Source organism: Oryx dammah, unplaced genomic scaffold (genome assembly GCF_014754425.2).
Source record: "Oryx dammah isolate SB20612 unplaced genomic scaffold, SCBI_Odam_1.1 HiC_scaffold_3, whole genome shotgun sequence".
NCBI classification, from domain to species: domain Eukaryota; kingdom Metazoa; phylum Chordata; class Mammalia; order Artiodactyla; family Bovidae; genus Oryx; species Oryx dammah.
Genome location: NW_024070187.1, coordinates 100489031 through 100501303, shown reverse-complemented (window position 1 = coordinate 100501303; position 12273 = coordinate 100489031). Strand labels below are relative to the sequence as shown.

At 36.3% G+C, this 12273-nt stretch overlaps 1 protein-coding gene across 9 annotated transcripts in view; it reads right to left on the bottom strand.

Moving 5' to 3' along the window:
- Nucleotides 1–12273, bottom strand: part of PTPN13 (protein tyrosine phosphatase non-receptor type 13) — a 221198-nt gene that overhangs the window by 44823 nt on the left and 164102 nt on the right. For 5 of the 9 annotated variants that reach the window (XM_040237277.1, XM_040237281.1, XM_040237276.1 and 2 more), the window contains 11 exons: nt 11999–12106; nt 11465–11596; nt 9981–10444; nt 8770–8916; nt 7377–7470; nt 6465–6550; nt 5225–5378; nt 3644–3858; nt 3440–3538; nt 1714–2078; nt 750–933 (listed from right to left, as the gene is read on the bottom strand). In XM_040237277.1, the coding sequence (XP_040093211.1) occupies nt 750–933; nt 1714–2078; nt 3440–3538; nt 3644–3858; nt 5225–5378; nt 6465–6550; nt 7377–7470; nt 8770–8916; nt 9981–10444; nt 11465–11596; nt 11999–12106 (2048 nt within the window). The remainder of the gene's footprint in view (nt 1–749; nt 934–1713; nt 2079–3439; nt 3539–3643; nt 3859–5224; nt 5379–6464; nt 6551–7376; nt 7471–8769; nt 8917–9980; nt 10445–11464; nt 11597–11998; nt 12107–12273) is intronic. The other 4 variants (XM_040237279.1, XM_040237283.1, XM_040237278.1 and 1 more) reach the window with 1 other exon arrangement.

Here is a 12273-nt window from a genome sequence, read left to right as displayed (position 1 = left end):
ATTATTCTTTTTTTTCAAATTCAAAAAATACTATATTTATCAAAAATTGGAACTATCAACAAATTTAGACTTTGTAAATTTTTTTTCAAACAAATTTTTTCACCTTTTACATTTGAAATTAAAAACTCCAAGTGGTCAGACAGAATGACAGAAATGACAAAACTCAGATTCTCTTTCATTTTCTTCAGATGATTGAGCTATCACTGTTTATGTCCAAGGGATATTATTTCTATTAGAAATGTGACTTCCAAAGTGAATTTGTAAGTTTAGAAGTTCTAGGGTTATTAGTATAAAGGATTCCATTTAGGCACCCATAAAACAGTGTGGAAGAGAATGAAATTACATTCAAACTTGATTAAAGAGTAAACAGGTAACTTGTCGAGTTTGGGAAATTATAGGTACTGGGCTAGGTGTTCTATATATGTTATTTCATTTAATACTTACCACAATACCATGAGGTTACTAGTCCCATTTTACAGCTAAAATTGCTAAAACTCAGAAGAATTAAGTAATTCATCCATAGCATCTGCCAAATTACAGCAAGTCACTGGGAGAGTCAGGACGTGTACCCAAGTCTTGTCTTTTCCCTGAATTCTTAGCAGAGAAACACGGCAGATGTGTTGTCTATTTACTGAGCATAGATATGAGGCTGATCTAAAGGACAGCAATTTCCCTAAAGGGAAGCTGTGTATAACTACATTTTACTTGAGGAAATATAGAATGTTCTTCATGCAAAGGAAATAACTCACCAGTTCAAAGTTTTCAAGGTGGTTTTCCAAGTCATTTTTCAAAGATGTCAAGCTTTCTTGTCTAGTTGGTTCGGAAGTGTGATGCGTATGATATTCATCCATTGCATTTATGGGAACAGATTCTGATTGAGATTGACAGCTCTGCCCAGGAGTTACATCCAGTGGTCGAGGGGAAAGAGGGTTACTACAGAGACAAAGCAAGACTATTTTCAAACACATTGCAATGCCAGTATAGTAAGTTTGTACCACAGATAGAAAATGCTTAACAAACAGTTACATCTGTTTTTTAATCAGATCATTTTTAGTCTGATTCTGGACTATGAATTTATTTCACATCTGTTATGTGCTAATATTACTGATTTTTATTCTCTGTTGATCTCTTTAAGCTGCACAAATCAGTGAGAAAAGTTAAATAAATATATTTTTGATTCCCAGTTGTTAATTTTGGAGCTAAGGCTGAAGCTAATGTTGTCAGAAGGCTAATGTGTGTTTCAACATAATAAGAAAAAGAAGAAATAAAGAGCCTTACTCTTGTAGTTATTTTGGATGACATGATAGAAAAAAAAACAAACAATAAAAAACTTGAACAAATACAGTTGGACCTGAATATACACAAAGTGAAAGAAAGTGAAAGTCACTCAGCTGTGTCTGACTCTCTGTGACCCCATGACTGTAGCCCACCAGGCTCCTCTGTCCATGGAGATTCTCCAGGCAAGAATACGGGGGTGGGTGGCCATGCCCTTTTCCAGGGGATCTTCCCAACCCAGGGATCAAACCCAGGTCTCCCGCATTGCAGGCGGATTCTTTACCGAAGGAGCCACCAGGGAAGCCCAAGAATACTAGAGTGGGTAGCCTAACCCTTTTCTACAGGATCTTCCCGACCCAGGAATTGAGCCGGTGTCTCCGCATTGCAGGCAGATTCTTTACCAGCTGAGCTACCAGGGAAGCCCAATATTGACAATACCTGCCCTCATGTTCTGGCTTATTAGGTATTTTCTGAGGATAGTAAAACATGGTACAAATGGGCTCTTCTTGACTCCTGAGTGTGTGGTGATGACTTTGTGCCTGTGACATCATGTTGCTTAGAGTCTGATGCAAAGCTGAGCTCCAGCTCAGGTTTGGTATCTTTGCTGGAGCTTTCACTAAGTCATCTTCTCCACTCCCGCTGCTGTCACTGTCACTGTCTCTCCTGGATGGGGACGCGCCTGGTCTCCCGTTTTTGTCAGACATCTCATTTTCATCTGAGCTGGTGCCTTGCTCCGCACACGCTGTCTGAGGAGGGTCTTTGCTGTTGTTCAGAGGTACTTGTGCTGGAGAGTGCAAGGGGGTCTGTAACAGACACATTTAAAAAGATCAGGGTGACAACTTATATTAACTTATATTTTCATTTAGGTGAAAATGAACAAATTAAACATCAGTACTTCCTGTTAAAATACTCAATTTTTTGATAAAAGTAATTTATGCTCATTAGAGAAAAAAAAATCGTATGTAAAAGTAACAACTGTTTATATTGTACAACTTGTATTTTCGTTCAGAATTAGAGTCATAGTATATATTGTACTTTGTATCTTGCTTTCAAAATTTAGGTTTCAAAATTAGGTTTCTACCATGAGTATTTTCTGAGATCCTTAAACATGCTTTGCAAACACTGCATAAACTGTATAATAATCTTACAACTGGCTACAGCTTTTTATTGGATACAGATTTCTTTCTAGCTTTTCACTATTAATAGAAATCTAGAACTTCTTTGTATGTAGGTTTTCATCTGAGTTTCTCATTATTTCCTTGCAATTTTCTGTAACAGAAATACAATTTTCTATATTCAGAACATAAGATGTTTTTAAAGGTATTGTTAAATATTTCCAGATTGCTTTCCAGAAAGATTGTATCAACTTATATATGCAGGAACTGAGAGAATTTCTCAGTTCTTCCTATCTGATGACCAAAACCAATGTCATCTCTTAAAATGCTTTTGACAATGAACCTTACAGAAACGTTAGTTCCCTGTTAATGTCTTTATAATACTCCCTCCTTGTCTCCAGTATAAGGGTTAAAGTTTCTGGGGCCAGACACTCCTATCTTTGATACCCAGTGACCACGTTCATTGGTAATGGAACACTATTTTAAGTAGATAGGACAAAGGCTTTCAATTAGATTATTATTCACTTATGTGTGGGTTCCTGACTACCAGTATGCAATTTATAAATAACCATCAAAATAGATTTTGGGTCTTTTGGCTATTCCTTCATACAAGAGAGTGAAATGGACAAACATATTGCCTACTCTCTGATTCCCAGTACTAAAAATTAAGGCCAAAAAAAATCTTAAATAATTCTCATTTTCATCTAAACTAGCTCAGAATGAGGATTATATTTTAAAATTTGATTCAGTGAAGAAGAAATGGACAAAAGGTTTTTGTAACCAATATTTTATGTCTTTTTCTACTTATGTTTGGCAAATAAATTCCCAAAATCCTAGAATCAGAAGGGAGAGAAGAGAAAGTGAATTACTTTATATTATAAACATCGAATACACTCACAGGTTATGTGACCCATGTAAGATAATACTCCTAGCTAAAGAATTAACTAGGATGAAACCCAGGAGATCAATCAATGATGAAACCACTACAACTGAGTTAATCACTCCGTTGACATTCTTTAATAGTGTAAAGTACTTTTCCTCAGTCTCACCGAAAGAGCAGGGTCAATTTCTGGCAGCACCCCAGGTGGAGGTCTACAGAGGAGCAAGGATACTTCTGGAGACGTTCCCCTGAGAGCAGATATGACCTCCTGGGGGAACCATGGATGAGAAATGAAGATACAGTTAAACCATTTCATTCTGAAAGACCGATCTGTCTCATTAAAAATACGGCACTCCATAGGCTGGGGCCTCACCTGTTGAGACAGTCCTTTCAAAGAGGCTCCATTCACTTTTAAGATAACATCTCCCACATCAATTTGTCCACTTTCTGCAGCCGGCTGTCCAGGAAACAGCTTTTTAACCCTTACTATGCTGGTGTTCATTTGCTCAGGTATAACATTATCCTCTCGAGAAAAACTGAATCCTAGGCCTGAGCTATTTTTCAGCAATTTCACCTCAAATGTATTCTCTGGAAAAAAAGGTATCAAAAAATGTAAATATTCTTAACAGGCTCTCTCTCTATATGCACGTATAAACATATATACTTTTGAATATGTTTTTAAAAAGCCCATTTCCACCATACTCACAGGTTTATATGCACTTATTGCACTCTTATTCTATATTCAAATCCTATTTTATACTCTGTTATTAAGAAAATTTAACTTATTGAACTGAGCTGCATGAATAGGCTGCCTGATTAGAAAAGTGGGTTCTGAATAAAAGGTTCTAAAACGGAAACTATGTCTTAATTCCATGTTTTATAAAACTGCAGAATGACAGGGAAAAATCCAAGAAAGGAGACAGTGAAAGAAATTCAGGCATAAATGGGACAGATTTGCTAAGAAAAACAAAACAAATAACAGAGAAGGGTTATGGGGAAGTGGATAGGTGACCTAATATTTAGGTGAGATATAATTTAATTCAGTAAAACTGTAAGGCATGATGATAAAATTCTCATCAACAGAAGAAATGAAAAGAATAACCAGGAAAGCATGAGGAAATATATTTAGAGACATAGTAACGGAAGAAATAAGGGAAGAACAGAAGGCAGTAAGATTAAGTGGACATGCTAATCTTATTTTCATAATCAGGAAAGATGATATAGGTTGGGGCAATATTTTCTCCTTATTTTGCGGACTAATTCAGAATTGCTGAAAGTTGTATAAGCAAAGAAAAATCTAAAATAAAGACAAAACAATGCTTATGTACCACCACCACCATTTATAAAGTAAAGGATATTTATACCCATCAAAAGGATGACAGATAAACTCAGAATGAAGAGTACTTCTGTATTATGAATACATTTAACCTTATGAAAAACTCACTACATTAGTCTTGATTTCCTTTTTTCATTACGAGTTAGTGGTATGTACAATTTTACTACCACTTAGTTGGAAAAATTTGTAAGGAGAACAAGTATCTCGGAACTGTTAGTGAATTTCTATTCAGAGTTAGCTTCACAAGTTCATAAAATCAAACAGATATATAGAAAACGTAAGAGTCAAGGTTTCATATGGGTTTGAAGTCATTCTCAGCAATTATTTATATCTATTTTTTTCCTCTTACAAATTTTATTTTGAATTTTACAACTATTTTAGGCACCATTAAATGACATAATTTGTTTTGTGCCTGATTTCATTAGTCAAAGCCTTTCATACTTCAACTACGTGTGGCTCTCCCCGCACCCCTCCCCCAGATTCAGTACAGTGCTGCCGTATTTGTACTTGACAAGAATCCAGAGACTCAGTATGAATTACGATCCGACACGTAGAAATCAAACTTTGAATAATCCAGGAATAAGTTTAAGGTGAGATGACAGCCTCCCAGGGTCTGACCTTCAGTAACAAAGCTGTAGTCTCTGACGTGAGTCATTTTCTTCATCATTTTTTCTGCGGCTTGACCTTGGGTGTCTGGATCGGAGAGGGTACACTGGGGGACATGTTCTTTGGATGCTGGAGACTGTCCTTTTTCTAACAACAGATGAACCACCTGTATAAATAGAAGAGTGCCTTATTAACTAAGAAGAAAGTTACATAAGAAAGCAAATAAATGTTCAGGACTTTGTACAGTTGGTGGTATAAAATCATTTAAAGTAACTCTCTGGTCTACCAATATACAAGTAGAGGGAGGAAAAAACAGACAAAAGCAAGGGACTAAAAATGTCAAAATCATTTTGACAAGTTTTAAAAAAAATTATTTTCTGTATAAAGAAGATAAATGATTAGAAAGAAAAAAATTATATTATAAAAATAATATAAACACATTTTAGAAAATTCAGATACTAAAATAAAATCAGATAGCCATTGGGAAACTGCTGTATGGGCAGAGGGAGTTTAAGCCAGAGCTCTGTGACAACCTAGAGGGGTGGGATGGGGTTGGAGGTGGAAGTGAGGTTCAGCAGGGAGGGGACACATGCATACTTGTGACTGATTCATGATGTTGTATGGCAGAAGCCAACACAATATTATAAAGCAATTATCCTCCAATTAAAGATGGAAAAAAAATCATTATTATCCTAGTAATATAAAGACCATTATAAGTAATTTGGTAAACTCCCTGACTTAAAAATGTATTAGAACAACATGAATTTATCCTTTGGGCTGAAGGATACCTGGAAGTGAAAACCACTAGGTATTTGTAGATGTTTATGGAAAAAAAAATGTTAAGGTAATCTCTCCCCTTCCTCCTGGCAGATCTCTGGTGATATGAGGGCTAAATGTGCTATAGAAAGCCTGCTTCCACAGTAAAAATCCTCGTCATAATACTTGCTTCACAATTTGGAAGGAAAAAAATATGAGCATGTTTATTTACATTAATCAGGCTTTGTTTCTTGACTAATAAATTTGGAGATCTCAGTGAAATTGGTATTATTCACACATTATTATGTTCTTTCGAGATATCTAGAAAAGGCTGGTATAATGATCTCTCTTGAAGTCAGGTAGTGACTCAGAGGTTAAAGCGTCTGCCTGGAATGGGGGAGACCAGGGTTCAATCCCTGGGTGGGGAAGATCCCCTGGAGAAGGAAATGGCAGCCCACTCCAGTACTCTTGCCTGGAGAATCCCATGATCTCTTACCTGTCCTGTATTTCTCAGTGTTTCCACAGCTTGCTTGTGGGTAGCCCCTTCTAGACTAACTCCATTGACAGCAAGGACACGATCACCTATAAATTAGACAGTAATGATGAAAGAAGCAAGTCATAAAATAAGGATTCTACATGTTCTTTAATACCTTAAGGTCTTGTTTTATAGTAATTTGCTTGAGGAGAGACTCAGACAAATTCTGGACAAAAGTCTGTCACAGAGTTTCTTTAACATGTATTTAATTCCTTTCTCTATTCTACAGCTAATCTTAGCTATATTTTCAAACTGGATATTATATACACCATAAAATCAATTTTAATTATGAAAAAAATGACACGCTGAGCTACAAACACAGAGAGATGGGAGAGAACTAACCTAGTTAGTTCTTATTAGAAATACAGATGTCATTGTTTTTACAAGGGCACTACCTCTTTCCAATTCTCTGGGAATTTGCTTCTTAAAAAGTACAAAGCATGAACCCAAACAAGATATTTTCTGATACTATATAGAGGACGGGCTTTCCTGGTAGCTCAGATGGTAAAGAATCTGCCTGCAGTGCCTGAGACCTGGGTTTGATCCCGGGGTTAGGAAGATCCCTTAGGGAGGCCAAGGCACTCCACTTCAGTATTCTGGCCTGAAGAATCCTCATGGACAGAGAAGCCGGGTGGTTTACAGTCCATGGGGTTGCCAAGAGTCAGAAACGACTGAGCGACTAAGCACAGCACAGAGGATAAGCTGGAAATAAGTTTTTGGAACCATATCAAGGAGTTTTTTCATGTAGTAATCTTAAAATAATATGTTCTTATTTTATATTATGAATACTTTGAAGGTCTTCATCAACTTTCCAATTTCTTCTTTATTTGTTGACATGATAATCCTTATGTAATTCCCATACCCACACTCTACCTTTGTGAATTCTGCCATCAGACTCTGCTGCTCCCTTGGGAATAACGGCTTTCACATAAATGCCACCATGTCTGACACTGGTATTCACACCTCCCTAAGTGGAAAAAGACAAATAACGTTTGTCACATGAAAAATGTTGCACTCCGTCTTTCAGGTCTGAGACCTAGAAAGTGTTCCATTCATCAGCCAAAGCAGCAGCATCACATTAGCACATACAATTACTTCAGTACCCAAGAATATTTCTAGTAAGTTTTCCAAATGCGAAAGCAGGTACGTTTTAGAAACATTCTTTATTCAGAAAATAACGACATGCCAGATCTTTGCCTGGATGAGAGGGTGCTCTTCCTTTCAGAAGTCTATACCATGCATTAGGCACAAACGGCAAGCAAAATCCAGCCATGAAATATTAGGGTGAGAATATAACTGTCAGAAATAAACGGCATATGGAGTAATATACTTCAGATCATATTTGCTAATTTGAAAACGAATCTATGAGTCAATGGAAAATTTTCTTTTCATTTTAAAAGGTTTTGGTATAGAAGTTGTGCTACAGAGTAGATGAGATCTAATGAGTAGATGCTCCATCTCTTGTGGATTATTCAGCTTTTATTCCCTTCACAGTAGGAAGACAATAAAATTCTAAAGAAGTTATGGACAAGATAAAAAGGGTTACAGTATTGAGGACTGATAGAAAATCAGGTTTTCTTTTGGATCTCTATATGTTAAGAGTGTTATTTCTACCTTATTTCTAAATGGCTTTTTCCTAACAAACAACATCCTTCAAATATAAATGATAATATTACACTTTAGGGTATAGTATATTAATAGAATTCTAAAGCAGTTTCATCAAATAGCCTATACTCATATTTTAACTTCTTTAGAAGTATTATACATATTTTGGGGAACTTCTAATAATAAACTACTAATCATATTTACATGCCAAGATGTATTATGAAGTGAAGGGCATATAAATATATATACATATATATTTTTATAAATATATAAATATTATATATGTCCATATATAAATATATATAAAAATATAATTAGACTTTAATTATTTATGATGTAGGTTAAAATTATTCCATGCTGATCTAGGAGCTGCTAAGTAGTATATATAAGACATACTTCTCAATTTTATATTTTTCAAGTCTTGTATTCAGATTAAACAAGTATGAAATCTCTGGGGGAAAATAGCATTTGTCTAATTTCTTTTAAACCACAGGAAAAAGTGACTAGAAAACGTAAGTTTTTTTTAAAAAGTCTTAAGATATAATTCAATTTAAAATTTTGCAAATATTTGACAAGTTTCCTTTTTGAAGCAAAATAACTCAAGTAATAAATTGGCATATGATAGGCTGCTGGAAATGGAGAAGAGAAAACATTTGAAAACCTTGTCAAACAGTACCGTGACACTTATCCCCAAGCTGTTATCATTTTTAGCCAGTTCAACCTCAAAGATATCTCCAGGTTTAGGAGGTGATGAAGGAAAAGTTTTAAAATTCATTTTGTTGGAGGTATTCATGGAGGAGGAAGATTCCTTAACAAAGAAAAACAAACAAAAGCATTTCTTGTTAGAGTCAAACAGAGTTATTAATAGAAGATCTTTCTCTTTTTGAAAAATTAAGAAAAAGCAAGATATTAAAGGATAGAGTAGACTAAAAAATGATGAAGGCTGGAAAAGATCTTAAGGATCATCTAATTCAAGGCCTTCAGAGTTTAAAACTGAGGAAGTTGAGATCTAGAGCCTAAAGGGCTTGTTTCAGGTAAAATGACATGACTGAGGGAAGCCCAGAATCCAATTCAAACCTTGGCTTTTACATAATCCTTATCCAGTGCTTTTTATACACTCAAACTTAGAAAGCATTTCTATTTCCTGTAAAAAAAAAATCCACATATATCAGGTACTAGCTTTTAACTTGGGCCTTTAAGATGAGTAGGCCTCAAGTTTATTTTGCTAATGTTTAAATCCAATATAAACATAGGCACAACAGCTAAGCCCAATCTATAAGGACATAACTCTCTCAGGAGGAATGGTAGAGACATTAATGAGGAATGTTTTTCAGTGAACAAAGGGCTTAAGGTTCTTTTCTGAATCCACTTGTGAAAATGGGTCTAAATTATAACATGTCTAATACTTCTAGGAAATGGTCAATTTTCTGTTATTGTTCTTATTATCATACATTCAGAACTTCAGAGTAATTTAGGCTGTTAATAGTAAAGCCAACTGCCCATTATATGAATTACTTAGGAACAATTTTTTCAGATATTAAGTTCTCTTATTAATATAAATATTAAGTATGCAAGAGAGAAACAATTTATAGAAAACAATCATAATCTGGTTATTCATTCCTTTGTGTAATCACATAGCAAGTTCCCAGAATAATAGCCATTTTGGAATTAGTATTCAAAGCTGCTAATTTCTCTGAAAGTTAGCATCAAATGCAGTAGCAGTTAGTAGCATTATACATAAACAATTTCTCCTTTCCAGAATAATGTACTCTGTTCATAGTAGATTATTCTGCTCTATAATACATTTGCTGTTGTTTGTTTTGTTAAGTGGGGGGGGGGGTAATAAAAACCAAGATTCAAATTAAACGGTGCCTTTTTTGGTATGTGATGATCCTGACTGCTGGAATAAGTGGCTTCATCCATGTCTGAATCTCCACGGTCAGAGTAATCTGGTGCATCAGAAATGCCTGTACTTTTAGCTTTGCTTCGGTTACTGTCAGTAGAAGTCCACTTTTTCTCGGTGGCTTTGGATATCACAGATGGGGAAGGGCTGCCATGCTGTGAGTCCTGCCAGCTGCGGTCCGCTGCATGGCTGGCAAAGAACCCATTGACCTGGCTCTGTGACAAGCTGGCACTCTCAGTCCTGGAGTCTTGAGAGCTCAGGCTTCCTTCCCGCAGGCCCCCAGACAGCCCAAACGAGTTCTCTGAGATGTGCCTCGGGGTGCCCCGTGGCCAGCAGTGATCCTCAGAAGAATTTACAGTGCTGTCTTGCAGGTGGGAAGGCTTTTTCATGTAGTTTTTCATGCCGTTGGCTATGTGCACAGGAGTAGAAGGCACTGCAAAGTCAAAATCAGCCCGTGAGAGTAACAGGTTAGTGACACACGCCTGGGCTCACACAAACGCACACTGTTCCCTGGTAGCTGCTGTGAGGATTTTACGCAGGATAACATGTGTACAACACCTGACCGGGGCTTGGGACCGTGACAAGGTCCCAACAAACACTGAAGATGCTTTCTGTTTCCTTTGCCTCCTCTTTGGTCATTCTTTGGGCAACTTCTATGGGAATGTGTATCTGCCTCACCTGAACTCCTCACTTCCATTCCCCAAGACCCGTTTCAAGTGTCTCCCCTGTGAAGACTTTCTTAATTCCCTATCCAGAGATAACTTGAATCTCCAAAGATCTCTGTTGAATGGTTATTTATATACTTGTTTTATACTGTCTTAACAAACTGCATGTTTTAGACCCCAAGTAATTATCAAAGAAGGTAATTCCATACTCCTTACATACATAGTTCTTTTAAAAAGCCACTTAGGAAAGCTTTCCTAAGACAAAAATCACAGGTGACATGTGTAAAAGAATTATAGATAATACATATATGTGGAATCTAGAAAAATGGTACAAAATTATATGGTCTTTTACATATATGTGTCTTTTACATACATATATCTTTCATATTTCTGGTATGTTGGTATCCTTTCCCTTTTATAAACAGGTTCAAGACAGGACTTCACAGATAACTGTTATATAACTATATTAATTGGGCAATGATTAAGAATTTTATTTCTAATTTGGCCTAAGATGTGATAGAACACACCAAGCACTTGGAATTTACTCAAGTGATATTGATTTTGCACAACAAATCATTTTTATGCATGTAAAGAGGAATGAGACAGAAAATCTTAGAAGTGATGAATGAAAGACTTGTACTGATGCATAAAATTAAAGCAATCAGAACTACACATATTAGATTTCCAGAAAGGAAATAAAAGTTTAAATCTAATTTATGTGTCAAGGTACTGAAATTTTTGTGGGAACTGGAACAGGATCCACAGCTCAGAGACATCCACAGTGTTACCTTTGGATAGCTTTTCTTTTGGCTGAGAGATAACAAGGGTCACATCTTCAGGTGCATTTTGCAAAATTTCAACTGCGGCATGGTGGCTGACCCCCTCCAGACTGACACTATTCACAGATATCAAACGGTCTCCTGTAAAAAACAGACAACCCAGTGTCTTCTACAGCTAAGAGAAATTCAGGCTAAATCTTAGAAATGTTACCTCCCCCTCATTATTTTTGTTTTAGCCAACTTCTACTTTTGCCATCTGTGCAAATTCACTGTCAGTAAATACTTCAAAGTGAAAGTGTTAGTCGCCCAGTTGTGTATCTGACTCTTTGCGACTCCATGGACTGTAGCCTGCCAGGCTCCACTGTCCATGGAATTCTCCAGGGAAGAATACTGGAGTGGGTAGCCATTCATATCTCCAGGGGATCTTCCCGACCCAGGGATCGAACCTGGATCTCCCACATTGCTGGCAGCTTTACCATCTAAGCCACTAGGGAAGCCCAGTAAATACTTAGGAAATTCCCTAAATTACCTAAAAATAAATACCTGGCTTTAAGCATCCATCCAAGTCAGCTGGTCCTCCAGGAGTAACTGAACTAATAAATACACCTAGATCCAGTCTTCCCATCTTTTCTCCACCAATAATTTGAAATCCTGTGAATCAGCACATTAAAGTAAAATCTTCATGGGGAGGGGCAAGATACAGATTAGGAGACTAAAAGGTATAAACTACTATGTATAAAATAAATAAGCTGTAAGAATATATTACACAGCACAGGAATATAGCCAATATTGTATAATAACTATAAATGGAATACAAC